This window comes from Corvus hawaiiensis, chromosome 3 (genome assembly GCF_020740725.1).
Source record: "Corvus hawaiiensis isolate bCorHaw1 chromosome 3, bCorHaw1.pri.cur, whole genome shotgun sequence".
Taxonomy (NCBI): domain Eukaryota; kingdom Metazoa; phylum Chordata; class Aves; order Passeriformes; family Corvidae; genus Corvus; species Corvus hawaiiensis.
In genome coordinates this window covers 116,046,752-116,073,174 of record NC_063215.1, presented here as the reverse complement: position 1 = coordinate 116,073,174, position 26,423 = coordinate 116,046,752, and the positions used below count along the sequence as shown (strand labels likewise).

Here is a 26,423-nt window from a genome sequence, read left to right as displayed (position 1 = left end):
CTCTCTATCATATTAAGCAACCTTTAATTTAATGAGCCCATTCACAAATCTAAACACACAAATTACAGAACACCAGATCTTTTCCTCAAAGCCCCTGCAGTAATCCTATTTTCTTCATATCCTTGGGTGATCAAGGAGTGTTTCACTGTATTTTAACCCAGAACACAGTCTGAAGAGGCAGATATCACAAAGCAGTAGTCTCAAATGGATCCAATCAAGTTCTGCAGTGAAGCTGGTTTAATTAATGATTAATTTAATCTTATCTATATTTTCTTTCATGTTGAACATTCATTTGCTCTGTGCTACTAAAACAGCAGCAACAAAAAGGATTTTGGTATTTTGTTTTACTTTTTCTTTTCTTCTTTGTGCAAAACTCCCTTGTTTTCATTACAAGAACACTTCAGTAGCAAAAATACATCTTTTCCCCAGAATTTTTCCTTTTAGCAAGCAGATTATTGACTATAGCATTGACTTCTGAGAGCTGATTGAATAGTTGACTTTTGTCAATTCTGCCCTCAAGATTCCTATATTCAATTAACAAAGCTGGTTGAACAAGATATTGAGGGAAAACATAAAGACACTTTTCTTCTTATTCCAATGAAATTCTGCTGACACAATGCACTGAGACAGAAAACACTAAAGACACCCAAGCACTGGATCAGCTACAGTGATAAGACACCCTGGCACCACTGGCAAAGGAGAAGTGCACAAAGAAAACATGCAAGAAATCGGAGAGTCGGAGTGCTTATTTTTTCCAGAGGAAACTATGTGTTTCTGGCTCTGCCAGCTATAAGAGAACTGAGAAAAATCAGTAGGGACAGCCTGTCAGCCAGCAGAGAGGCTGGAGCACACAGGAACCTCAGCAAGGACAAAACAGCCAAAACAGCCTTCCCTTTCACAGAAGGCTCAGGATGAGCAGGGGCCTGTGCAGAGCTTCCCTGGCTTGCCCTGCTCAGAGCTCACACCAAGTAACCAAACTCTGTCAGAACCAAGAGCACTGCCTGGATGTGGATTGACAACAGCACAGTGACACGTGTAGCTCTAGGCCAGGCACAGAATCATTCCTGCAGTTGAGTCACAGCACCAGAGAGCTGTGAGTGGGTGTGAAGCAGTTAGAAAACCACAAGCCTACCACGGGATGACTGTCAGAGATGACTGGTGATTTTTGCTTTGAACCAGTTTGTGACTAGCGCAGATGCCTGAATGCTTTCTTTTAGAAAGATAATGGTTGGAGCCTTTTGGAGATTGTGTCCCTTTGGCTGTGGCAGGTGGCTGTAAAGTCACAGTCACTTTACCTGTGAAATACAGGAGGTCAAAATGACTCAATATGAGATGAGTTCTGATGTGACTTAGAGTCCATGGCCAGCTACTGCCTTTGTGATCAACATGCAAATATAAAAGTGTTGAACCACAGTAACAAGTACCTATATTGAAGTGACCCCAGACATTTTTATTATGGAAACATGCACATTAAAACAGGAAAAATGATGGGTTCCATGAGGTGGGTTGTTGTCCAGATTGGAGAAGGTTCCAAGCAGACTTTATACCAGCATGTCAGTACCTAAAGGGGAACTACAAGAGAGCTGGAGAGGGACTTTTGACAAGGACATAGAGTGATAGGACAGAGGAATGGCTTCAAACTGACAGAGAATAGGTTTAGACTAGATATTAGGAGGAAATTCTTTACTGTGAGGGTGGTGAGACACTGGAACATGTTGCCTAGAATAAGTTGTGGAGGCCCCATCCCTGAAAACATTCAAGACCAGTTGGAAGGGGCCCTGAGCAATCTGATCTAGTGGGTGGCATCCGTGCCTGCCCACAGCAGGGGCTTGGAACTAGATGAGCTTTAAGGCCCCTGCAACCCAAACCATTCCATGATTCTCTTTACTGATTTGCTTGAGCCAGGAATAGTGAGAGGCTGCATATTATATGGCACTGCTCCAAGGCTGAATTATTATCCTGCATATGACAGAAGCATTGAACACTCACAGAATCACAGAATGGTTTGGGTTGGAAGGGACCTCAAAAATCACCTGATTCCATCCCCCCTGCCATGGGTAGTGACATCTTCCACTAAACCAGGGTGCTCAGAGCCCCATCCAACCTGTCCTTGAACAGTCCCAGGGATGTGGCATGTAACTGTCTTCCGAATGTCATGACATTCTTGATGGTGCAATTCAAGTAAGTATCAACAGCAAGCATTAAAGAATAAAGTTTTTCAATTTCTCCAAGTACACAAAGCACACCCCTGGATACTGCTGCTGGAGATCACTCCTGTTAATTTCATGGAATAGCAAGTAATTCCCCACACACTCTACCCCTTGCAAAGGCTAGGACAGATAAATAGGTGAACCAAGAAAATATATTAGAAAATAATTGCATGAAAACACTTTCAGACATAGTCCTGGACACAGCTGCTTCTATAAGCAAGGTCACTTTAAAATTTTGTCTTTAAAACAGAAGACTTGAGACACGGTCATGGCCAGATATGGAGGGAAAACAGATGCTTTTGGTGGCAGATGCTTTATACACTGCATTTAAAATAAGTTAAACTTGTTAGATACTCATTTTAGATACAAAACTTCAGGTGAAAGAAATAGTGCCTGTCATCCAAAAGTAGTAGAACCTTAGGAAAAAAAGATGGAACTCATACCACACTGTCATTAGGAAAAGAGCTATTTGCATTCATACTGGACAGACCAATGAAGTGGGTTTCTATCTTCTCTGCTTTTAAAACCATGGAAAATACATGCTTTTTGAGTAGATCTTGGAAGAACATCTGGATACACTGTGCATGACTTCATATATTACTTTCACCCTTTTCAGGCAAAAAACCCTAGACATTTCACAAAATGTTTTTCATCCATCAGGACTTGCTTGAGATGCGATTTGTTGAAACATATGGCATAACAGTACCTCCTAAACAGAGGTATTTATTAAAGAAAACAGTTATAAATATAGAGCCAAATAAACAGCTTTCAGTCAGAAAAGCTGTCCAGCTTTACCTCCTTTGTTTATCCAGGCTAGATCTTCCTTCAAGCACAGCGTACCACACAGATAGCGAACGGCTGAATATTAGTGCAAAATATTAGTGTCATTATGGTTTGCTTAAAACTGACTTCATACTGCTCTGGCTCCTCTTTTCCAAAAACAGTCCTTGGCCAAAACAAACCAGCAAAGCCAATAAAACCCCACCAAACCAAACCAAAAAAAACCCACAACCACTGAGAACACAATTGTTTATTCCAAAGGGGAAAGATGAAGGACAGACTGACTGCTGGCATGGACAATGGCTCAGAGACATCTGTTCAACAGCTGACTCACACCCACTACACAATGGACTGAAACATCTACAAATTAGCTACTGAAATCCCCAGTTTATAGCTCAGTATTGTTTTAGTGCATTAAAAGGCTGTGGGTTAAACTGTTGGAGCTCAGCAATGAAAGCACAGGGGCAGACCAGAGCACCAGGGGTTCTGACCTCTTTGGTCTCACTATTCCCACCTACCAGCCAAAACTAAAATATTTAGAGAACTCAAGTTCAACAGCCGTGTTCTGTGCATTTAATACTACCAATATAAGCAATACAGAAGTGTTTCACTGGTGTATTGGGACTGAGGGAGGAATACTGCTAAGGCCTAAGCTGCTCTGAATGTCCAGTACCAAGAGGACTGTAAAATGCACATTTGCAACCCAACTTTACCAGCATTCCAAATTTTACAAGCACTTCATGCAAATTAAACCAAAGGATTGGGGCTGAGGTCCCAATACAATGAGGGCTGAGGTTCCTTACCACAGCAGCCTGCCTGCAGTTCCGTGACAGCATTGCAGCAAGCCAGAGTAATGGATGACTTGGCTTTATCATAGCAACCAAACTCTTCAAATTCTTTTTTTTTTTTTTTTTTACTAAAACGAGACAGGGTTTGGAAGGATTGAACACCTGCCACTTTCTCTGTCCTTCACTTACTGCCCATCTGCAGCTGACAAAAGTGTTAAAGGATACAAATAGAAGAGGGAAGAAAAGCAGAGCAGCAAATCTTTTCTTTGATTTGCATAGTTTCTCCAGGCATAAATTCAGCAAAAGGCACAGATTTCCTCTCTAATGGTTTCCCTAGTCAAGCAATTTGCAAAAGAAGCTAAGTCTAGAAGAATGGAATCTCTCATCCTCGATATCACGGGCATCTCAAAGGTTTCAACCTGGACTTCAGTATTAACTTCACACACAGGTATAGGAGAACTGTGATATAAAGCTGCCAAATCCCAAATGCCCAGATCAAATGAACACTTACTCTTTAATTCATAAGGACGTGGACGTAAAGTAGAAAATTTCAGGCCCTCTGTAGGCAAGACATGAGTTTAGGACTCCTGAGACAACAGATCAAATACCACCTCTTCCCGCGTAAGGTGTGACCTACAGCATCCTAAATTAGGCTTCCTCTTCCAACCCATCAGGAAGCCACATCTCCCTACACTTGCTCTGTTGTGGGGATTATCTAAGTGAGGGTCACTGTGCCCCTTTTCTTTTATATGCAGACAGTTCTGACTGAAGAGTATTTTTTGTTTCCTTTTTCTTAATAAAACCCAGAAATAAACATGTATGTCTTCCTCTCATAAGGCTCAGGTTGGAAGTTAGGGTGCTCCCATGGGCTGTGGGATGCTGCCACGGAGCACAAGGATTTTATGCATTATCAACCATACTCACTTCCTTCATGCCCATTAAAAAAACCAAACAAATAGGGCTTATTTTACTGTATTACCATGACAGGAAACAAGTCCAAAGTTATGTCTTCAGTGTGGGTTAAAAGATGTTTTAAATTCAGGTTGTGGTCTTTTACTACTGACACTCCCATTATGAATGATTGAAGGCGGCTCCTGCCACAGAGGTCACTACTCCATCACAGGTGGTTTGTCCAGCCTATGCTGCACTTGGCAGTCGTATTTTTTAATCTGTGTTTTGCATGCTTGTAACAACTCACTGCGTTGGTTTACTCAGAGCAATGGGACCATTTAGACATCAGGAACATAAACCACTTCAAATATTTGCTATTACAGAATAACCCCAGTCTGGAGTGCCTGCACTATGAAGAAAGTGCCCTGGGTAGCTTCACCTGTAAATCTCTTTTTCATTTTTAAGTAATTTGTATTATGACTTACCATCTGATTCTGGGAGCTCTAGAAGAGATGGCATTGAGCCTGGGTGGGCAGAACAGGGACACTGAGAGACCTCAAGAACAGGACATGCACATCTTTCATCTTTCTTTCCCAGCTTTCATACAATAAATCTCTCTGGCTCTCCAGCTCAGCCCTCCACTCTGTCCCTGACGCAGATAAAAGTGACCTCCATGAGCTCATATTCTTCTGACCAAAACAGAGCCTGAAACTCTCTCACTAAAGTGTGATCCAGGGCCTCAGAGACAGTCCATATAAACACTTCTGGATCTCATCCTGCCACATCTGTATTTCACCGTGTCTTTTAGTCACTGCTCTTAAAACTCACACAAAAAGGCTCAGCCCTAGATATACTCCTTCATAGATCTGAAATATCAGTTCAGGACTTGATTGCTTTGTCCACTTCTTTTCTTCTGAGCCGGATTTTAGTTGCTCCAAATAAAGACAAACCTAAAGAAACTCACATTTAGGCATTACTGAGAAATTGTCCCACGAGTGCCTATTAAAACTGACAATCCAGATGTAGCCTGACACAGAAGTCCTTAAATTGCTGATTGCTAGAAGATAAAGCAGCCGTCCAGGAGAGTTCTTGCTGTTCTTCCCTCAGCACTTAAAAGGCCACTATAGAGAATGACAATAATTCTATCTCATAAGTGTCCTTACTTTGTGTCTCATCATCACTCATATCTTTTGAGGGCAGAGAAAATGGTCTTTTTGGTCTGTATCTTATTTTGTGCTTCCTGTATTCAAACACTGTCAAGAAACAGACCAAATTTTCAACATGGTGGTGGGGAAATGACACCTTTTCATATCCCGGAGCAAAAAAGAAACAGACATCCCCAGGATCTGGCCCAAATTTTGAATATTCCAATTTTTAAAAAATGCAATAAAATCAGACTCTCAGGTTTTCTTGCCTTACAAGTCACTGTAATCCCACCATTTAATGAAGAGGAGACAAAAAAAGCTTAACGCAGACAATCACAGTAAAAATAAGCACACTATTTGAAAAGGATGGAATTTCATCAACTCCAGCTCCTCCAAGCTAAGCTGAGTACTCAGCACTATGACAACAACCTCCTGGCACACTGTTCAAGGCCAAAAGAAACCAGTGAGTGTTTGTGCGGTCTCTGGGAAGGCAGCAGATCCCACACTCACCATCTGGCTGGAGCTCTTTGGAAGCCAGGCACTTCCAGTAGAAAATCTCCAGGTTCTCCATTCGAGGTCGACAGGCAGAGCACAGCCTGCCTCACTCTGACAATAACCAGACCCACACAGACCTTCAAATTCATCACACCAAGAACCTTCTGTTGAGATAATTTCGTCAACTCTATTCATTACCAACATGTCCCTGAGGATTCTGCCAGGAAGAGGCTGAAGCACAGCATTTCTGCTTCTGGGTGTTTCATTATGGCACAAGTTCTCATCTAAGTGATTTGCCCCTAACAGAGATAAACATTGTGTTCAGCTGGACTTCTGCTGATAGCCAGAGCCCTGAGTAGGGCCAATCTTTTGTTCCTGTGACAACTATAGAGAGCATGTGTGGGTAGGAATTCAAATGAATTCTTGATTAAACATTACTGAACACAAGGGACAAGCATATGGGACAGAGTTTGCCCATCTTTACCCAATAAAGTTCAAGCTTGTATATGCAATACACTGCTTTTTTTTTTCAGGTATTCTTTCTACTACACACACAGTTAAGACCGTAGTATCCTTGCCAAACTACTCTGTGTTTTTTACTACCTGAAAACATCAACCTAATTCTCCATTCAGGGAGCCTTACTACACAATTATGACAAAATTGAGTGTTTTCTTTCCACCCTGTAGAGAAATAATCTCTTGGCCCATGGCTCCAAATCCACTCTCCTCTGTGTTTCATGGCTGTTCTTTAAACCATATTTGTTACAGCTATGGAATTGATTTCGTGCCTTACAATTACTGCTGCCTTTGCCAGTCACGATGCCCAGTCATCACTTAGGGTGGCAAATACTCTCTATCTGAAGCTATAAATATAGAGAAGTATTTTATTTTCAGTCCTTTAATATCACCTGCCTGGCACCTTGCAGCAACTGCTAGGTATGACCAAAGAATCGTGGCAAATAAATCTCTATTTCCCAATATTGCAAGTCATCCTTGTAAGACTGGTATGCACATTCAAGAGACATTCATATTAACTTGTTACAAAGATAACTATCTGCAATGCTTTTCACTATGCAAAGCTTCAAGCAAAATGTCTGTCAGCAAAATGTAAATTCACCTCTGCTTTTTTTCAGAGGTAGAACTATTCCTTTTTCCCCTAAAATGCATTTTGATATCATAAAACATTTTTTTCTTTTCTTCCTCCAATGTAAAAATAACTTTATCTTTGTTTCTCTACAGGCACTAGATTCAGACAGATGTAGCTCTGGATGACTTTATGCCAGTAAGTCATTAGTTTCAAGCAACTAGAAGTAATCTATAATACAGAAATAATCTTGCTTTCTACTCTAGTCTCTTTAGGGCCAATAGCAAGGTAGGTTTTAGATCCCCTACCAGTGTGCAAATCAAACCAAAACCACATTCTTAAGATTGCACTGAGTACTCACAGAACCTACTATGGCATTTGTGGATGCTTATGTTTCTTTTTGTGTTCAGGAAACTAATTTTGCTACCTTGCCATGAGATTTTTGGCCCACATTTTGCAACACAATACATATAAAGTCATATAAAATGTGCCTGCTTCAATCAGCACTACTTCATAAAACTTAAAACTTTCATTCTGGGCTTCTACATGAATTTAGTATAAATTTAGCAATTGTTATGACCAAAGTATGAACACTGAAACAAACTGCTCCTTCAGACTATTTGCTGTAGTTTGCTTAAAATGAACTTAATTATAATATAACCTTAAAACACTTAGATCAGTTCAGGCATGCAGCTGTATATTTTTCTCAGTTAACAGAGAACCACGCTGTTTTAACCATACTCCATGCATAAGGCATGTGTTGTTACTCCTTGCCCACAGCTCTTCACAAACTGGTTCCACCCCAAGCCAGCATACACAGCTCCAAATGGAGACACTCCAGAAACAGCGTTTCTCTGGTATTTACTCCAGCAATCCACAGTTAATCTCAAAAATTCTGTGATGTATTCCATCTATTCCTTAACACACTATATTAAACATAAGCGATAATGCCATGCGTGAGTTATTCTTGCAGTGAAGCAAATTCTTCTCTGGCCCCAGCATAAAAACTGGAGTGACATCTGCTGTTTCACATGCAGCTTTAGTAAGATTTTTCTTTTAGCAGCCATTTTGATTAAACAGATCCTCTTAACACCTAAAACCAGGACATGTGCACTCACACTCCCCTCAGAATTTTTCCCTTCTGTGGAACACTCATATAAAGAACTCCTAGAAGGGATTTTACATTCACAAAGACATCACGTGCATACAGCTTTTTAAAAATTTTATTTGATGCTATAATATTTTCAGTACCCAAAGGAAGATTTTGCACAGCAATTTATGTTATTAGAAATCTAAACTAATTTCTCTGCTGCTTTGCTTTGGAGATCAGTTCTTTATTTGGAAAAGCTCACACTATACCAATAAAAAAAAGAGGAGACCAGATTATTCAATACAGGGTTCAAGTATTCCACTTTCTTAGCATTTTGTATTATATTCTTCTAATTAGTTAATTTCAAAGATAAACAGCAAGGCCATCTTCAGCTGTCTTAGCTACTACCCAAATAACCATGTTTCAGCGGAGAACAACTTTCAATTAGAAATGTTCCCAGCTGTAGAACATCAACACATCTGACTGGCCAGACCAAACAATTTATGGAACAAAAAAGAATAATTTATGCACAAATTCACTTTTGCAAGTAAAGTATCATGACAGGACAGTTCAAAACCTGATTCAGCAAAGATATCTGGGTCAAACACAAAGCATGGAAGTCAGTGCAATGCTGATCACAACTACATGACACTTGAGTGATACAGGGACAGGCAGTTTCAGGTCATGCTTTCTAGGATCATGATTTTAAATACCCAAAAAGAACTCAAGTAAAAACTAAAAATCTAATTTTCCTTTCTTCGCCTCTGCTAGTGATCCCAAAGAAGAAATACAGCATACCAGGGTTAAGTAAGGCATGTAAAACCAAGTGAAGAATTTGTCCTGCCTTTGTTAGTTACAGGAGAAATATGTCCTTGCTTGCTTAAAAATGAAAGGCAAAAAAACCAGAAAAAAGGTTGGCATAGACAGCCAGCCATGTCACACAACTCTCTGCTTAGCAGGCACAGTGCTGGTGCAAAGTAAATGTAGAAAAACTCACTTTTTGGAGTCATCTCATGGACTGCAGCACACACGATGATGGAGGGGCCGTGGGTCAATCCTCTGTCTCTATCCCATACACATTTGTATCCTCAGACCACTCCTGAGAAGGCCTTTATGGGTGTGGGTAGGTGGTCTTCCCGTCTGAACTCGCTCATGAAGTGTTGCTGGGCCATTTCCCTTCCCAAAGATACTGGGAAGTGATCTCAGAAATGCCCACGTTCTGGAAGCTCCCCAGTCCTTAGGCACACCATCGACCCTTGTTTCTCCACAGGTAGTTCCCTGGGGTCTGTCTCTGAGGGGAGCAGGGCAGCTTGTCACAGGAGGCCTGGATAAGAAGCATCAGCAACCACAGCTTTATATCACCCTCGTCAAAGAGAAGCCGGGTTTTTCTTTGCCCCTGCCCATTATCTGAGGTCAGCTCTCTGGCTAGCTGATCTCTAGGGGTGCCTATCCCTCCTCAAGTACTCATTGAACAAGGAAAAACCCCATTTTCTCAGCACCTCCCCCAGGACTAGGCTTTGCTGACAGCTCTAGTGCTCTTCCCTGGCTCCAGGTTTTTAAACGCAGCCATTTTCCCACACCCTTCAGCAGCCTTTGTGAGGGCTCACAAAATGGCTCCCTGTGAGGTACTTCAGGAGCTCTGAGGGGAGCAGGGGGCTCCCGCCCAGCTCCAGCAGCTGCACCACCGGGCACAGCCCAGCCCTCAGCCCTAGGACTGTGGCAGCTCTGCTTAAACACATCTAAAAAAGGGCAAAATGCCACTTGGCAGCGAGGAATTTAGAGGAAAAGTGTGGGAAAAATGGCAGGAGAGGTTTATCTTGACCCAGGAGGTTTTTCATCCTGTTTTCTCCCTCTGTTGAGGTGAGGGGTGAGCAAGCGGCTGGGCAGGCACATTGCAGGAAAAATATTGTTACAAAGATTAATAAATGAGGGGGAAATAGTTTTGCTTATGGCTCTTAAAGTCACAAAGTCTTCCAAGAACTGAAAGTACCACCATCCCTACAATTCCCTGAAAAAACCACTCAGCCATTGCCCAAGTGTACCATCCATCAGCAAAGCCTGCACAGCCCACATGCAAATGGTGACTCAGGATCCTTCCGAGTCATCACCACAGATTAGGGAACTAATTTTTCCCAAAACTCACATTTTTTTTACCAGGGATAACATAACAGTCTACCAATATCATAAAGCCTTAAAGAAAAAGACTCTAGACTTGATGGTTTATAAAAAGGTTACCATGAGGAATAGCTGTTGACATCACAGTGCTGCCACACAAATGCTTAGCAGACAGCACGTAATAGTATTAAAATAATAAGCAGCTAGTATTTAATGTGTATTTAATGTGTACCTGAAGAGAGCTGATGTTGTCAGGACAGAAAATAACAAGGACACCAGTAATCAGTTTGCACAAGGCAGACACACACAGCTGGGGCCTTCCAGGCACATGATGAAAGCTTGAATAAAAGCTTTTCATGTGCAAGCAGATTTAAAAGCTCAAGTTTATAGAGACGTTTGCAGTAAGGTATGAAAATAAAATGTGTTTAATGGTTAGGTCAAGAATAACGGAAGTCAGCAGAGTTAAACTACAAAGTTCCCAGCCCAATCCTGGAACCTATTCTGCAATTAATTTTATTGGTGACTGGAATAATGACATGGTGGCTCTACTTACATACACTGCGACTACATTTCTGCTTCTGCATAAAGAATAAATTTGTATATGCTTTTGAACTTACTATGTGCAAGACTAATTTAAACCAGGCTATGCATACAGACAAAAAGTAAAGGTATTTCTTAAATGAGAATTTAAGATCACAGTGTTACCAGTCAAACAGTTATTAGTACTGTGCATCTTGTCTCTGCTGGCAAACATAGAAATAACCCATATTTACAATAATGGATAAAAGCTACTAATATTCTAGAACTAACCATTGTAATATGGCTTCTCGAAAAGCCTGGCTGGCGGATTGTGAGCATGCTGGAGGCAGTCCCTTTGCAATGAAGTCCAACTGGTTCTGCATCTTCAGAACAGCAGTAAATGCAGATCCAGTTAAAGTTCTTCCTACGACATTGACTGACTCAAAGATATTGATTTTCCTGAGATTGAAGAGTGTAATACTTACATGACTCAGTTCACATGGCACTGCTGAAAATGTGAGAAATACCACATTTTGCTAACCAGCACAGCAACATAAGGGCACAAGTAAAATTCAAGAATTGAGGTTTCAGGTAAGGTGAATTATTTTGTACATGCTCTACTGTGCTTGTGATATTCTGGGCACTATTTTCCTTACAAGATTTGACAGCAATCAATATTCTCTTTCCTTACTGGGACAGATTAACGCTGTAAACGGCTGGTCAGCCGAAAAAGCCCAAACACTTGAATTAAAAAAATAATTCAAGGTTATAAACCAACAAACCAGTGTTACACTAACAATATAGTAAGGTTAGGTTTCCCAAACTCACAAATCGGTTTCTAGCCTGTCTGACAGGATTAGCATCATTTGAACATCTACTCTGAAACACAGAGCACAGACTCTGAAGACACGACACAGTAAGGATTGCTGACATGTCTGACATTGCTCATCTTGAATTCCAACCGTATCTGCACAGAGCTTTAAGGTCACATTTCTGTGTGTGTCTGTACTGAAGATGCAAAGCAATAAATCATAATACTGGTAGCAACAGTGATATACTGCTGCTGGAACTTCAGAGAACAAGAAAATGCATCCAGGTTCAATATAAAAAAACGTGGTGTTTTACCCAGCAAAATAATTTAAGGAGTCTACATGAAATCCTAATCAAAGCTCCCTTAATGAAATTACTCTAATATTTTATCAAGGATTTGAGTTATTTTAAAATATCTTTTTCTTTGTTCCTGTGCAGCAAGTAGTTTTTCACTTTACATCTGGATCTTAGAACTCTTCACCCACAAATCTTTGTTCCCATTTTATAGATAGAATAGACAGGAAAAGACTTTAGATATGGCTCAGAGTGACTCTACAAAGTCACAGAAAAGAAGCAGAATCAATGAAAAACAGGCATGCATTCTTAACCAATGCCAAAATAATATTATTTAATGGTGCATCTGCTTGAAACAGGTCACAATAGTAGGAAAAAAGATCCCTTAATTAATCAGCATTTTCAAGTCTTCACTTTGAAGTTTTAAGTATCAAGTGGGAACTGAAATAGCAAACAAATACTGAACTGAGGAGCAGCTGTATTACACTGGCATCTTACTTAAGTATGTTGACCTGAGTGATTATAATATCGGCACTCCTTTATTTCTCCTTCTAGCCTGGAGCACGAACACAGCTGAGAAGGCTGGAAATGAACGTTCATACTTCTTGTGCATTATCAGTAGAATTACTGAAGTTTAAATTAACAGCCTCTGAGCAATCTGTGGAAATCAGACATGACTGAGGTCATGATCAGAAAACACTTGTCTCTTAATACTTATGTAATGCTAATATTTCCCACTGCACAAGCTTCAAATATCAAGAGGAACAGGAATAAAACCATAGTGGCCTCTCAGAGGCATTATACTTCGTTTTGTCAACTTTAAAACACAGGGAGAAACCCAACCATTTTTGTACCCAAATTTTATCAGAAAACATGAAAGTTCAAAAAAGTTACTTTATGTTGCTGTATATGAGAGACAAAATTTTTTTTACTTGGATTTTAAAAAGTATCCGAAGTTGTACTCCTCCTATGTTACCCCTCAAAGGTGAGGCAACACTAACCACTAAAGGTTCAAGCATACTGCAGTATAACTAAGAATTGTCCACAAACAGCACAGCAAGCTGCTTATTTATCCTTTTTAATCACAGTAGGAGAAAAAAATTCATCGTTATTAAAATTATCTATATATGAAACAATCTTTTAGTTCAGGTATAAATGAAATTTTAGCTACTTACCAAAAACTAAATTTATTTTTTTCAGTTTTCTAATCTGCAAATTTCTTTGGGGGAGAATAAAAACCATTGTCAGCTCTAATTCAAGAGCTGTGATCCGACCTTCAGATACCAAGACAAAAGAATGCTCACAACTTCTTCTACTTGAATATTGTTTTAATTTTCACTTCACAGCTGTAGTCACTAAACTCAACATTTTTCACACTGCATAACAAGCTGCTATTATAGGAAGTAAAATAGTATAATTCAGCACTGAGCTGGAGAATCACAATTAGATGAAGTATTACCAAGATTCTTCTGTGCCTTAAGATACACACCATCATTTGGCTTCATTATTCCTGATGTTTTCATATAGTTCATGGCATATGGGAGGATCAAGATATAAAAGCAGCCTTTTCAGTAACCAACTTTGAAGAGCCTCCATTCTCAACCCTTGTAACATTCTCCCACAAGTCCCCAAAGGATTCCTTATAGTACTGAAGCAATCATTTCAGGTCATAAAAAGATAAAGAACTTTAAATAACTCTTCATTTTTTCCCAGTGAGAAAATGATTACTTATACTCTTAAAATTAAAAGGACTTGGTACAAAAGGTCTGGAAAGATCTGTTTTTAATTACATATTTCAAAACTGAGTTATACATAACAATTCTACTGCTTATATTAAATAAATATATTAAAACTTAAGAGACCAGGAAAAACATAAGCAGACTAGACTACAACTGACTCGGATGTTTTCTGGAAACACACCATGAACAATTTGTCCCTTGTGACTGAAAACAAAAAGGGAGAAGAAAAGTGGTAGAGAAAATGAGCTTAAGTAAGAAACTCTAACACCCTTTTTGATCTTGCATGCAAGCTGAGAATGAGAAAAAGTTTTGATCATTCAGTCTACAGTCTCATTTAAAGATCAAAACAAGCCTCAGCAGCGTAAAGCCTTACTTCATTAAAAGAAGCCATGCATAGTCAGTTACTTGAATGGTAAGTGGGACATTCTTTCTTGCAGCTTTGCTTAAATGATAGAAACTTCATTATAGACTGTCCTGTATCCCACAGAAGACAATCAAGGTCCATTTGACTTTTTTTTTTTCCACCTAGACTGTCATTTCTTTTCAAATCTTCTATTAGCTACCTGCTACCTTAAGAGCTCCAGGTTAAAGTTTTTATAACTTGTTAAATAAATTACATATATGAATTAAAATCTTTCAGCCATTTAGAAACAGAAACTGCATGCAGTGTATGGTGACGAAAAATTCAGAACAAAATTAAAAACAAGGGGCTCAAGGCATCTGCCAAGCCAAGCCTTTTTTACCTATAAAATTAAAAGTTTCAGTGATAAAATTCTGCTGCAATACGTCTCTTTGAATGTGTAAAGCTTTTGTTGAGACTATATAAATTCTAATACATAACATGTTTTCTCAGCTAGTGAATTCATTTTTCCCTTTCCTTTGAAGATGCCACAGAGCTAACAAACATCCAAAACTTTCCTTAATGCAGAGGTAACAGGTTGAACATTTGAAAATGCTTGAGAGCACAGTAGATTAACAATGAGAATAGTACTCAGTGGCCAACTGTTGAATTTAAAATTTCTGTGTGTTATCCACATTCTAACCAATTCAAGTGTTTTAACACATTATACATTATCCTGCTTTCAACTCAGTGTCTTGCTATACAACACAAATCACGTTAGATCAGAGCTAATTTTGATCTTCAATTATGTATGAAAGATCCAAAATCAGGTTGGCTGTCTCCAGAGCTACTTGCAGGCCACTGCACTTGGCAGCAAAGCAATCCAGAGTCAGGAGGTCAGTAACCTTTACTGAGGGCTCTTGAGGGCAGCCCTGCACAACAGGAGACCCAGACTGGCCTTGCAAAAACCTCCAGCTGAGGTCCTCTGTGTTACCATTCATCCCACAGCCGCATTTTGAAACTAAATCTGACCACTTTGAGACACAGGGAGAACCTGATGGAACAAACCAACAGTGTCCATAAACCATGTCTATAAGAATTTCTCCATCATCATGACTCAGAGAGTGAGCTACAGACTCCAGGGAACGGCAAAACCCATCAGCAACCAATTGGTATTGCGTCTGAGAACAATCTAGGTCTTTGAAAGTGCTGTCAGGCAGAGTGGAACTCTAAAAAAGAAACCAGAACCAGGAAAGCAAAGTTAGAACACTGTTTTACAGAAATAATTTTAGATTTTATGTATCATGCTGCTGCATCTTTCCCCGAAACAGATGGTTCAGTTCTAACTAAAAATGTTTAGGTCATGATTATTCCACAATAGGAGTCAAAGATGTATTATCATCTTTCAATATAAAAAATCTACATATTTTTAACACTTAAAAACATGCAATTACTATAATAGATACCTAAAGATTAACGAGTACAAATATAGTGTTAAAAAGACATAATTAAAATGGAGTGCTTCAAACAGACGCCTTTATTTCATATTAGTAGTTAGCAAAAATGCCACATTAATCCAGAGACAAGTGTTTTAACTGCTGCAGTGATTCTACATAAATTCTTGTTTCTCAAGTATATTAAGCATCTTTAAAACCCTGATGTCTTACATACCTTATGTCTTATGTATGAAGCCAGGTGAGTTTCTGTACAGCCCCCTCCTAATAATGCCAAAGGTTCCTTCATTGTTAACTGTAACACGTGTTCTGCAGTTTCACAGACACGCTGAAAATCATATGAAATTCTTGTCAGACATACCATGATTAATAGGAATTTTCCCCATTGAAAATTTCCCCAAATTTTCAGTAGTTTCTGGTACAGATTCCATAAACTTGAATTACACGTAGATATAAAGCTGCTGAGTGATTTCCAAAACCATGTTCACTTAATGAGAAATTTTCTTTATTTGTCCACACTATGGAAAAGCAGAAATAAAAAGCTGCATTTTATTCATTTTTTTTCAAAAGAGGGCTATATATAAAAAGTCAATCAGTATCAATGACATTTCCAGGCCAACTATTCAATGCAAAACAATGCTTCACTATCATTGCAGGTGTTGCTGCTGGCTTTTTGCTAGGCAGTTTTTATTTTTATGTTCTCATAGACCAAGTAATGAGAATGAAAATATTTATCCAGCACTGGCATCAAGAACAGGTGAAAGATGTGTCTGTCCCTAAACAACTTCCTGTATTAAAAGACACATTAAACGAACATGACCACTTCAAGGATTTTGAAATCCTAGAAACAAATTTCATTTATGTACCAAAAAAATTATGTTTCTAAACTCAGTGTATTTAATATTTCTCAGTATTTTATTTTTCCATTAAAAACGTGACTTTCCAAGAAAAGATTTGAAGAAAACTTGCCTACCTTCAGCTCATCCCATGCTGTTTCACTTCTGTTACAGAGTATCAGGCTGCAGATAACCGTGTCCTCCGGAATTAGATGCAGAAAATGCTTTGAAGCAAAACTCTCAAGGCACAAATCTTTCAAGCTGCCATAACAGGCAGGAGACAACGAATGTATGGAAGCTATAGGCTGTGAACCTGTCAATTAAAAAAAGCAGAAAACAGTATGCTGTACCATCATAACAGCTAGCAGATACATTTCATGAAGTATAAACTTTATTCCTCTTGCCTTTTAAAACTATATACATTGTCCAATAGCTATGATTTCACAGGAAATCACAAACAGAAACCAACACGTTCAAAGTGCAGGACTTGGTGGTAGTTTGAGATAAAATAAAGTAATTGTTTCATTTGCCTTGAATCAGAGTTTGAAAATAAAGTTACTGGAATTGGATATCCCTCATGCAGCAAGCAGTAATAACACCTATGGCCTGCAGAAGACCAGTCTCACCTCAAAAAATGGTTTTCAGACTAGACAAGAACAACTCCTGCTCAGCTGCTAAGGTAGGATACAGAGTGAAATAAGAGACTCCTTCCTCTGCAATGACACCACCCCAGGTAATGTTCACCTTACAATGAAAGCTCCAGGCCAAGGGTTCAGAGCAGAGAACTGGCTCGTTACCTGTCATGCGGCCCAGGGGCTCCATCAGAGACAGCCCAGCCCTGTCCACAGCAATGACACCGTTCTCCTTCAGGTACTGCTTCAAGGATGGATGCATCACTTTCTGGCACATTACAAGGCCCACCTCATCCTTAACCAGCTGCTTCCCCACATTAAGCAACTGATTCAGCTCTGACATTTCCAGAGAAACTCCGTGATGGACTGCTATAGTTCCTTCCTCGGCGTTAAAGCCATCTCCTGACATGGACACACTGAAAAGTGCAGTCTTGATCGTGTTTGAACCAGTCCTTTTGACAGCAAGTGGTTTTCCCAATTGAAATTCTGGCGTTTCTATCAGCAGTCCAGGAAGAACTGTAGAATCCACAACTCTTCTACCTTTCACAGGTACTATCATACACTTCCCTAAAACAGCATTAGTCTGAACATGACATGGAATAGTAAATATAAAAGCCTTTAAAACCAATGTGGTGAGATGATCAACTTCTGTTTTATTAAGCATGCAAGCAGGTTTGCTTGTTAAAATGCTACGTACCAAACAAACAAGAGTCTCAACACTGCCAAAATCCACGGACACCCGGCAGCCACAAGCCTCAGATTTCAGGTGGTCCATGCACAAACTCAAAAGATGCTTGCTTATTTTAATGATAGTAAAAGGTGCAACATTCAGGCTCCTGAAATTTTCAATGAAGCCACAGCACAGAATGGCAGTGAATAAGCCACAGTCACTGAAACGTGACACATGGTTCTGTACAGAGGCTGTCAGGACACGCAGCACAGGCTGGCTGGTGGAAAGGTGCCCCAGGAGGGCTGAGGATTGGGAAGTGGTACAAACACAACCCCCCACACCATTGTGGAGCTGTTTGAGTCGGCCAGCAGGACCATAGGAAGATTTTAATATTCCACTCAGCAAAGACAGCGACTGACTCACCGCATCTCTAGTTAAAGGTTCACTAATAAATAACGGAGGCTTTTTAGCTTCAAGGCGAGACATTGTCAAGGTAAGATTTTAATTCTAGTCAACAAAACAATTCATTTTTACTTGGATCTATAACTTACAGCAATTTTAAATATTAAAAGTAGTGCTTTTAATTCTTTGCAGGTAGGAATTATTATTTTCAGTGTGAAACAGTACATACAGTAACATAACATTCCTGAAATTACTCATCACAGCTCTCTTAAAATGAGGCTTAAATCATGTTGCAAAACATGAGAGTGACAGCAGGAAGCGATTTCATTCATGACGATCTCTTTTAGCTCCTGAATGAGATTGAGCAGACTTTTTTGCAACAAAGTTTACAAGCATGCTTCCTAAATGAACACCTATAAGTGACAGTCCTGCTACAAGCAGAAGGTTCTTTCTACTCCAGGTAGTTTTCTTCATCTTTTCTGGCAACAGTCACAGATGAAAACCTTCAAGGTTAGTTATACCTACAATAAAAACCAGAAAGCTATTAGAATAATCTTATGAAGATATTGTATAGCTTGACCTATTTTAGTTTTCACCAAAAAAAGTCACAGAAGGACAAACACTGCATCACAAAATCATTGTGGCTGGAAAAGACCTTTAAGATCGAGTTCTGTTGTTACCCCAGCACTGCCAAGCCACCACAGAACCATGTCCCCAAGTGCCACATCTATGCATCCATTAAATACCTCCAGAGATGGTGACTCAGCCACTTCCCTGGGCAGCCTGTGCCAGTGCTTGCCACCCATTTCTGTAAAGACAGTTTTCCTAATATCCAATCTAACCCTCCCCTGGTGCAATCTGAGGCCACTTCCTCTTGTTCTATCACTTGTTACTTCGGAGAAGAGACCGAGCCCCACCTGCCTGCAGGCTCCTTCCAGGTGCTTGTAGAGAGCAGTGGGGCTGCCCTGAGCCTTCTTTTCTCCAGGCTGAAGACCCCCAGCTCCCTCAGCCACTCCTCACAGGACCATTGCCTTTCTCTGGACTCATTCAGCACCTCAGTGTCCTCTTTGAAAGAGGATGCCCCTCACCAGTGCCAAGCAGAGGGGACAATCACTGCCCTGGTCCTGCTGGCCACACCATTGCTGATCCAGGTCAGGATCCCCTTGGCCGCCTGGGCACAGCTGGCTCACGTTCAGCTGCTGTCACCAGCATTCCCAGGAATCTCTCCAGCCACTCTTCTCTGTAGCTTAGCACAGGGTTGTGACCCAAGTGCACGACATGGCACTGGGCCTCGTTGGACCTCATACAACTGGCCTACATATGCTAAAATGCTTTTTAACTGAGAAAATCTACTAATATGATTTTACTACAAACACAGTGCACCAATTATACCCGTTTGTTAATAACTTCAATTCTGACCACTGGTCTATACTGTTACCAGCAGGTCTATAAGTAACAGGCTACCATAAACTTCACTGAATTGCACTGAAGTATCAAAACAACAGCGATATTCACCTGATTTTACTCAAGAACAAAAGAACTCAACTAGTCAGCAGTGCTTGCCAGGCAACAGAAACAACAGCTTTTGATGTCCAAACAACTTTAAGAAATCTGGCTCAAACAAAGGTTTCTTACTTCAAGATGCCAACCAAGAAAGTTTTTCAGTTCTTAAAACAGTAAAACTTAAATCAATGTTTATTTACATTTCTACGCAAACTCTACAGTATTTACACTTGTACTTCATTTTGTTTCATTCTCTATTGTAATCACCATCCCTATGAACACAGAATATGTTACAAGTCACAATTATTTCTGGGCAGTTTTGAGCCTGAAGGGATACTGTTATAGAGTCCGATTACTCTCTTGAAGTTACTGGAGTTTGTTTTTAGATATCTTTAAGACATGTAATACCCTCACTTAATTGAGCCCATCAAGTGGGATTTAGCAGTAGTTTCTGAGATTTTATGATGCGCTTTTTGGGTCCACGTAGGTACAAAAAATTAACTCAGTTTCAAAGAAGAACAAAACTCTGAAAGACTAAAGTTAGAATACCAAGGCTGTACCTGTTTGAAAATTCTCAATAAATTCATCTTCTCCCTCAAAGACACAGATACAACTAATTAGGCAACTTACCCAAAAAACAAAGTACTAATGCTACTTTTCTTTATTTTTGCGATCACTTTGCATCATGAATGTCACAATCCCAGGTTCTGGAACAAAATCCTCTGTCTTCACTTGGAAGATAGGACTGGACTTCATGTGTAACCAGCCCCCGTGCACCAGCCCAAGGCCAGCTCCCACAACAATCAGAACTTTGTAGTCCTTCCAGAAGGTTTTAAGACCCATTGCAAACTGGCATCTACCTAGGTAAAGATAATTTATTATTTTGAATATATTCTAGAAATCCTTTTTTTCTTACTCTATAATAATAACACTGAACAGATGAAGCTGAATGTTAATACTTTTAATTCCATTGCAGCAGATGACTAAAACACTAAACAAAAAAGCCTTACTTTGTGAACCTAAAAAAAATTACAAAAATAACCTCAATTCAGACATTTTGAAATGTTAATTGCAGCATTTGCTTCGAGCTTTGGCATGCTAAATCTTAAACACAACAAAGCTTTAGCTAATTACAAGCGCTACTGCTCAGATGGTAAATATTTGAAGCCCAAAAGTAGATGCAAAATACACCTTCTCCTCCTCCCCCCCAATTAATTAATAAAATTCAATGACAAACTGAGCTCCTAAGGGAATATAGAACTTTCAAACTGCAGGCAAAACAAGGTGTGATGCTTCTGACACCACTTTATCTTCGTGCAGCTTTGCCTGAGCACCTTATGGTATTCAGAAGCGGCACCATTACAAAGACAATAAATTAATCCTTATATAATAAGAAACGGGAAAGCACTACTTTCTATGGGATTTCGTCAAGAAGTACCTACTTCAAAAAGAAAACGCACGTATACTCAAGCTTCCTACCACAATACCTCACTGGTTCGAGCGGCTACGAAGCTACAAGTCGGAGAGGAAATGCTCCTACACCCGCCCAACGCCATGCCCCTGACAGGTGTAACACGCTCCACCAACCACCCCTGCACCGCGCTCCGGAGCCCTCACAACCCGCTCCTTCTCCTCCTTCCCCGGGTCCCAGCGACCTTGAAGCGCGGGCGGCTGAGGAGGCAGCAGCTCCCTGGGGCACAGACCGCGGGCGCGGCGCACCTGAGGCTTCTCCCCGCTCTAGGAGGGCCCGAGGAAGCAGCTGCCCAAGAGCCCTCCCGAGGCGACGAGAACTCACCCGCCCACCACGCGTTCAAACGCGGCCCGGCAGGAAGAAGAGGAAGTGAAAGCAGCACGACCCCGGACGTGCCGCTCCTCCCCGCTCGCCATTAGCCGAGCGTCGCGTCACTCGCGGCCCGGACCCGCCTCGGCCGCTGGCGGCCATTTTGCGTGCGGGCAGCGCGGGGCGGGCGGTGGCGACAGGCGCGGCCATTTTGGGTAGGGCAGAGGAGCGGCGGGAGGCGGGCGCGGCGTGGGAAGAGGTACGGCCGCCTTGTGCCGCCCGGCTCTTGCGGTCGCCCCTCGGGCTCCAGCCCCTCTTTTCTCCTCAGTTAAACCTGTGAGGGGATGCTCGGGGAGAACCGGTGCTCTGGCGGCGGTGCCGGTCGGCTCCCACCGAGCCTCCCTCAGGTGCCGCCTCAGCCGCTGTGTCCCGTTCCTCACCCCTGCCCGGCCCGGCCAGGCACTGGCCGCGCTTAAAAATATGTATATGCGTATATAATATCTCTGATTCTTCTTCCTTGCTTACCTGCCATTGCAGTCACTCTGCCTTACACTTGCGCCCAGGTCTCTGAGGCTTCCTGTGGGCGGGCAGAAGTGCCCTGGCCAAAACAAGTTCAAATAACTTTGTTCCCTGACCTCCGCTTTTCCTTAGCTGTTCTGCTTTCCTGTATTCACTTTTCCTGTATTCATTCCTGTAAGTACAAGAAATAGTTCTGTGAATACATTAATACTTTTCACGTGTTCACTCTTCTCTCTATTCCTGCAGTCACTGTCAGGAATATCCCGTTTTATATTAATGTGTTAATGAATGGGTTTGTTTTCATTTATAGGTGCAGAGTTTATAACTAGCCAAAAGAGAAGTATTTAATGCCTGATCTCCATGCAGAAAGGAGTATAATTATTTTTCATTGTACAGTAATTTTTCATTGTTAATTGCATTCAGCTGTTCCACAAAAGTTTAAAAAGGCACTTACCAGTGCAGAAAGATAATAGTACCTGTCTGTGACAGCCCTCTCATGCTCCTCAGAACATCTCGTTCCTTTAGTTCTAGGCAGTTCTGTGGTAAGTGGGTCATGTTTTTGAAACAGAGTTGTTGAACCTTAAAGGTGAATGGGCAGTTTATGAATGAAGGAGTGTTAATAACAACGAGGAGAATAGGTACTGACTAGCTGGAAGAGTACTTTTCAAGGGTTAAGTGGAGTAATTGGCAACAGTGAGCATAAAAATCCTGAATGGCAAACATGGGAAGATTCTGGTGTGTCTTTTCAGAACCAGAGATGCTTTACTGGATATGAGAGTAGCTGAGCATTGCCCTGCTCATCCCAAGCTTAAGATCTGGTCCCAGAAACTGCAGGTGCTGGACTGGGAAGTTCAGAAAACTCCTCTTTTATGTTGTGATAGCTCATTTTGAACTACAAAAATAGTTAACCTACAGAGTTCCGTAATTAGCGTTTGTTTGTTTCTAGCGTTTTCAGGTGCCCCCTGTCCCCAGGTGTGGCAAAGGCATCCAGCAATGAGCAAGTGTGTGAAGTTTGCTGCTGTGTCTCCAAGTGTGTGGCAGGAGTTTTCAGTTCCTCGTTCCTTCTGAGTTCTAAGTTTCCACACCACGGGAAGCTACTTTGCTAAGGTAAGATGCTGTTCATAGCTGGTAGAGGATACTTGAGCTTGCTCTCTGGGTGACCATGTTTTCTGGCTTCTCCTGAGTATCCACTGCTCCACTGGGCTCAAATTTAGGAAAGGAAGATATTTTGCCACATTATTTTTCAAGTGCATCTCACTCTACTTACACGCAACCTATGTGTTTAGTTCTAAATCATGTCTTCTTGTACAGGTTGTATCAACATTTTAGGTCTTGAAATACTACACATCCCATATCAGGACTTTTTTTAAAAAAAAAAAAAATATATATGTATAGTCTTGTGAGAGGAGTTTTTCTGCTGTATTTGCTTATCTTTATATATCCTTATATAGAGTTTACTTTAGATGTTTGCAACTGAAAAAGAACATGAAACAGAATCTTGCTGTCAGACAGTAGCAATTGTAATAGATCTGTGTTTTTGGTGGGGTTTTTTGCTGCCCTTTTTTTTTTTTTTAAACACAGGAAATGGCAAAGTATTTTGGGGCTAGTTGTTTTTTTTTTTTTTTCTTGGACAATTGATGAGTGGTTTTCCTCATCTTCTGATGTCTGAGTAATGAGTATTTTTTCACCTGTGTCACTTCAGTGATTTTCCTGATGGTTCACACATAAAATATTTTCCTTTTTGTTTTCTGAGGATTTGCTTACATTTTGTCTGTCTGCTGTATTTCCTTTGTCTTATCTGTGAGGTCAGTGCAAAGAATGGGGTAGTTGGCAAACTCCCAAAGTCAGCTTACTCCCAGGAAGAGCAAATTGAACCAAAGCTAACTTTTCTTGTGCATCTTTCTCCTTTTTATGTGTTTTCTTGTATTATTTTTGTAAATTGTATTTGGAGGGTATTTCTGCCTGCCAGTGGCTCACACGTGAGTAGTAGCAGATGTGTTGCACAAGTAGTATTCTGGCAGATAAATTGTTACCAGAAAGAGATCAGTGACCCTGGGATAAGTTCAGATTCATCCACCTGCTTTGTTTGTTCTCAAGAGAACATGAGAACATTTGGAGAAGAGGTGATGCTCTGCCATGTTTTGTTGCAATTCTTTTTTATATTATTGCTACTGTAAGGATTAATGAGAAAACATTAGCAGTTCAAGTATTGTTTCTTGGAAGCAATGTTTTGAGGAACTGAGAAGCTCTTGGTTTTGATTTGGTGGCTGCAATTTCTCTTCAGCATCTCTTCTGAACTAGTTCTAGCAGCTGCTCTTTCAACGTGTGGGTTTTATATCCTAGTGAGAGTTCTCATGTAGTTTCTCTACTATGTTTACTTCTCTAGAGTAGCACTTACTACATGACTGAACTGAAACAGGATGTCTCAAATGATCCAGAGCACTGTTCCTTGCATTGTGTTTCTCAAAATTGCTGTCAGTAAAGTTGACAGGGTTTAATCTGATAAGATGGAGAAGTTTCCAGGGCTGTTTGGTGCAAGGGAGAATGACAGTGGCATGGCGCAAGGCATGATGGTATTCCAGTTTCTGTGTGCAGGACTGTTAAGTATTTTAGGATTAAAATCATCTGTGCTATGCTGTGTTGTTGTAAAGTGGGTGTTCATCTTGTTTTGCACTTTTTTGAAGTTGAGTAATGATAACAAGTGCATTTTGAAATATGTAAGTGTAGTGCCTGACAGAGACACATATCCCCAACCTGATTTGTGTCCTGAAATTTTGACAGCTCTGTCGTAGTACTTAAAGTGAAGTATGCAATGACAAATGTGTACATATTCCTCAGTTTTTAGTATTTTCCTATACCATCTCCTACAAAATTGAGCAGATTTTTCCACTTTAAGAGACTAATCCTTTAGGAAAATTTAGATTACAAAAGGCAGCTCTGTTCTTAGTGTGGTTTCTGTTGCTGTTCATTTATTGCAGACAGCAGCTACTGATGCTCATTTTCCTTCTTCATTTTGAAGCTTAAGCTGTATGGTTTGGGTACTCTACCTCCTGCCACTTTACTGAGACTCTGCTTCACCTGGTTTTCTGACCAATCCAAATCTCTTTGTTGTCTGTTGGCTCTCTTCCTACCCTGTGTGGAAATAGAATGTATCATAGTTTTTGTATTCCTGTTTCTTGTAGCTATTAATTGGTACCATAGGGTCCATTGCATGTCTTTCCTGAATCCCAGCATTGTGGAGTTAGCTGGAAAGACTTTCATGAGTTTAACCTGATTTTCTCCTTTTTTGACAAGTCAGTTTTGGGCTCCTATTTATGTGGAGGATGATGGGCTTCCCAAGTAGCTTCAGTGCTGTGACTGTAAACGTCAGTTTGGAAAAAAATCTTAGCAATTAATTGAGGGTTTTTTCTTGAGCCCAAGGGAGTGTTTAACTTCTAGCACAAGTTAACACTTCCTGAGCTACTTGGAATGGTCTGAGGGAGGGTCAGAGTCTGTGCAGCTCAATGTACTTCACTCAGGATCCCAAAGTAAGTAATTCAGGTCCTGTTTGGGATAAGAAAGAGAAGAGGATGTCCAAAGCTCACTTTACTTTTGTGCAACCACCGTAAAACTCAGGTTATGTTGCTTTATGTGTGTAGTAGTCTCAAATTTTAAATGTGCATAACGTGTGTATGTATGAATGGATACCAGGTGAGCCAAAAACTATAGTTTCTTACTTAAAAGAGTTCTAACTTTGTATTTCCTGTGTTGAATGGAAAGTGCCTGGGCAGTTATGAGGTTCACTAAAAGAAACCAACACAGGTAGCTAAGAAATTCTCGTTTAAATAAGAGTTTTCCTTGTTTTTTTTAAAGCAGAGTGTAGGTTTGAAGAATAGCAGTAATGAAAAAATGAACCACAGATGTAAAAATCCTTCTCGATGGGTGTTGAGATCTGAGTGTTTCTCCAGTGCTGATCACTTTTAATTGGTATTTTTATAGGACCAGCTCACATTGACCTATCATGGCATCCAACAAATTTGTCATTAAGGTAAGTGGAATGTCATAGCTTAAAAAAAAAAAAAAAAAAAAAATCTGTAATACTGCTTAGAATGTGTCTGTTGATACTAAAAGTGCATCCTTCAGCCTTCTGGTCATAGTAGCAGGCTTTATATGAGCTTTTCTCTCCCTCTGGAAGCAAACTTGGGATTGCTGCTGTATCATGGCAGAGTGCGTCTGGGGTCAGCTGAGGATTAAAATGCTGTAACTCAAAGTGATTCCTTGTGCAGTTAGAAGTAGAAACGTGAATTCTCAGTAAAACACTATTTGCTCCCTGAAGTAAAATTTTGGG

At 40.5% G+C, this 26,423-nt stretch overlaps 2 protein-coding genes across 5 annotated transcripts in view; one reads left to right on the top strand and one right to left on the bottom strand.

Moving 5' to 3' along the window:
- Nucleotides 1–13,531: 13,531 nt before the first annotated feature.
- Nucleotides 13,532–18,378, bottom strand: LOC125323154 (McKusick-Kaufman/Bardet-Biedl syndromes putative chaperonin-like). The gene is made up of 4 exons (XM_048297832.1): nucleotides 17,388–18,378; nucleotides 16,728–16,903; nucleotides 15,972–16,082; nucleotides 13,532–15,529 (listed from the first exon to the last, which is right to left on the bottom strand). The coding sequence occupies exons 1-4, from the start codon at nucleotides 18,376–18,378 to the stop codon at nucleotides 15,089–15,091; spliced, it is 1,719 nt and encodes a 572-aa protein (XP_048153789.1). The 3' UTR covers nucleotides 13,532–15,088.
- Nucleotides 18,379–21,767: 3,389 nt separating this feature from the next.
- Nucleotides 21,768–26,423, top strand: part of LOC125323155 (SLX4 interacting protein) — a 72,137-nt gene continuing 67,481 nt past the window's right edge. Inside the window, exons 1-3 of one of the 4 annotated variants that reach the window (XM_048297835.1) lie at nucleotides 21,768–21,792; nucleotides 23,043–23,203; nucleotides 26,075–26,123. In XM_048297835.1, the coding sequence (XP_048153792.1) occupies nucleotides 26,097–26,123 (27 nt within the window). In that variant the 5' untranslated portion in view covers nucleotides 21,768–21,792; nucleotides 23,043–23,203; nucleotides 26,075–26,096. The other 3 variants (XM_048297834.1, XM_048297836.1, XM_048297833.1) reach the window with 3 other exon arrangements.

Coding starts and splice junctions, on each gene's coding strand:
- LOC125323154 (XM_048297832.1), bottom strand. CDS start 18,378: ATGTCTCGCCTTGAAGCTAAAAAGCCTCCGTTATTTATTAGTGAACCT. Junction 16,083..16,727: donor CAGCATGGGATGAGCTGAAG/GTAGGCAAGTTT, acceptor TATGATTTTCAG/CGTGTCTGTGAAACTGCAGA. Junction 15,530..15,971: donor CTTCATACATAAGACATAAG/GTATGTAAGACA, acceptor TTTCTTTTTTAG/AGTTCCACTCTGCCTGACAG.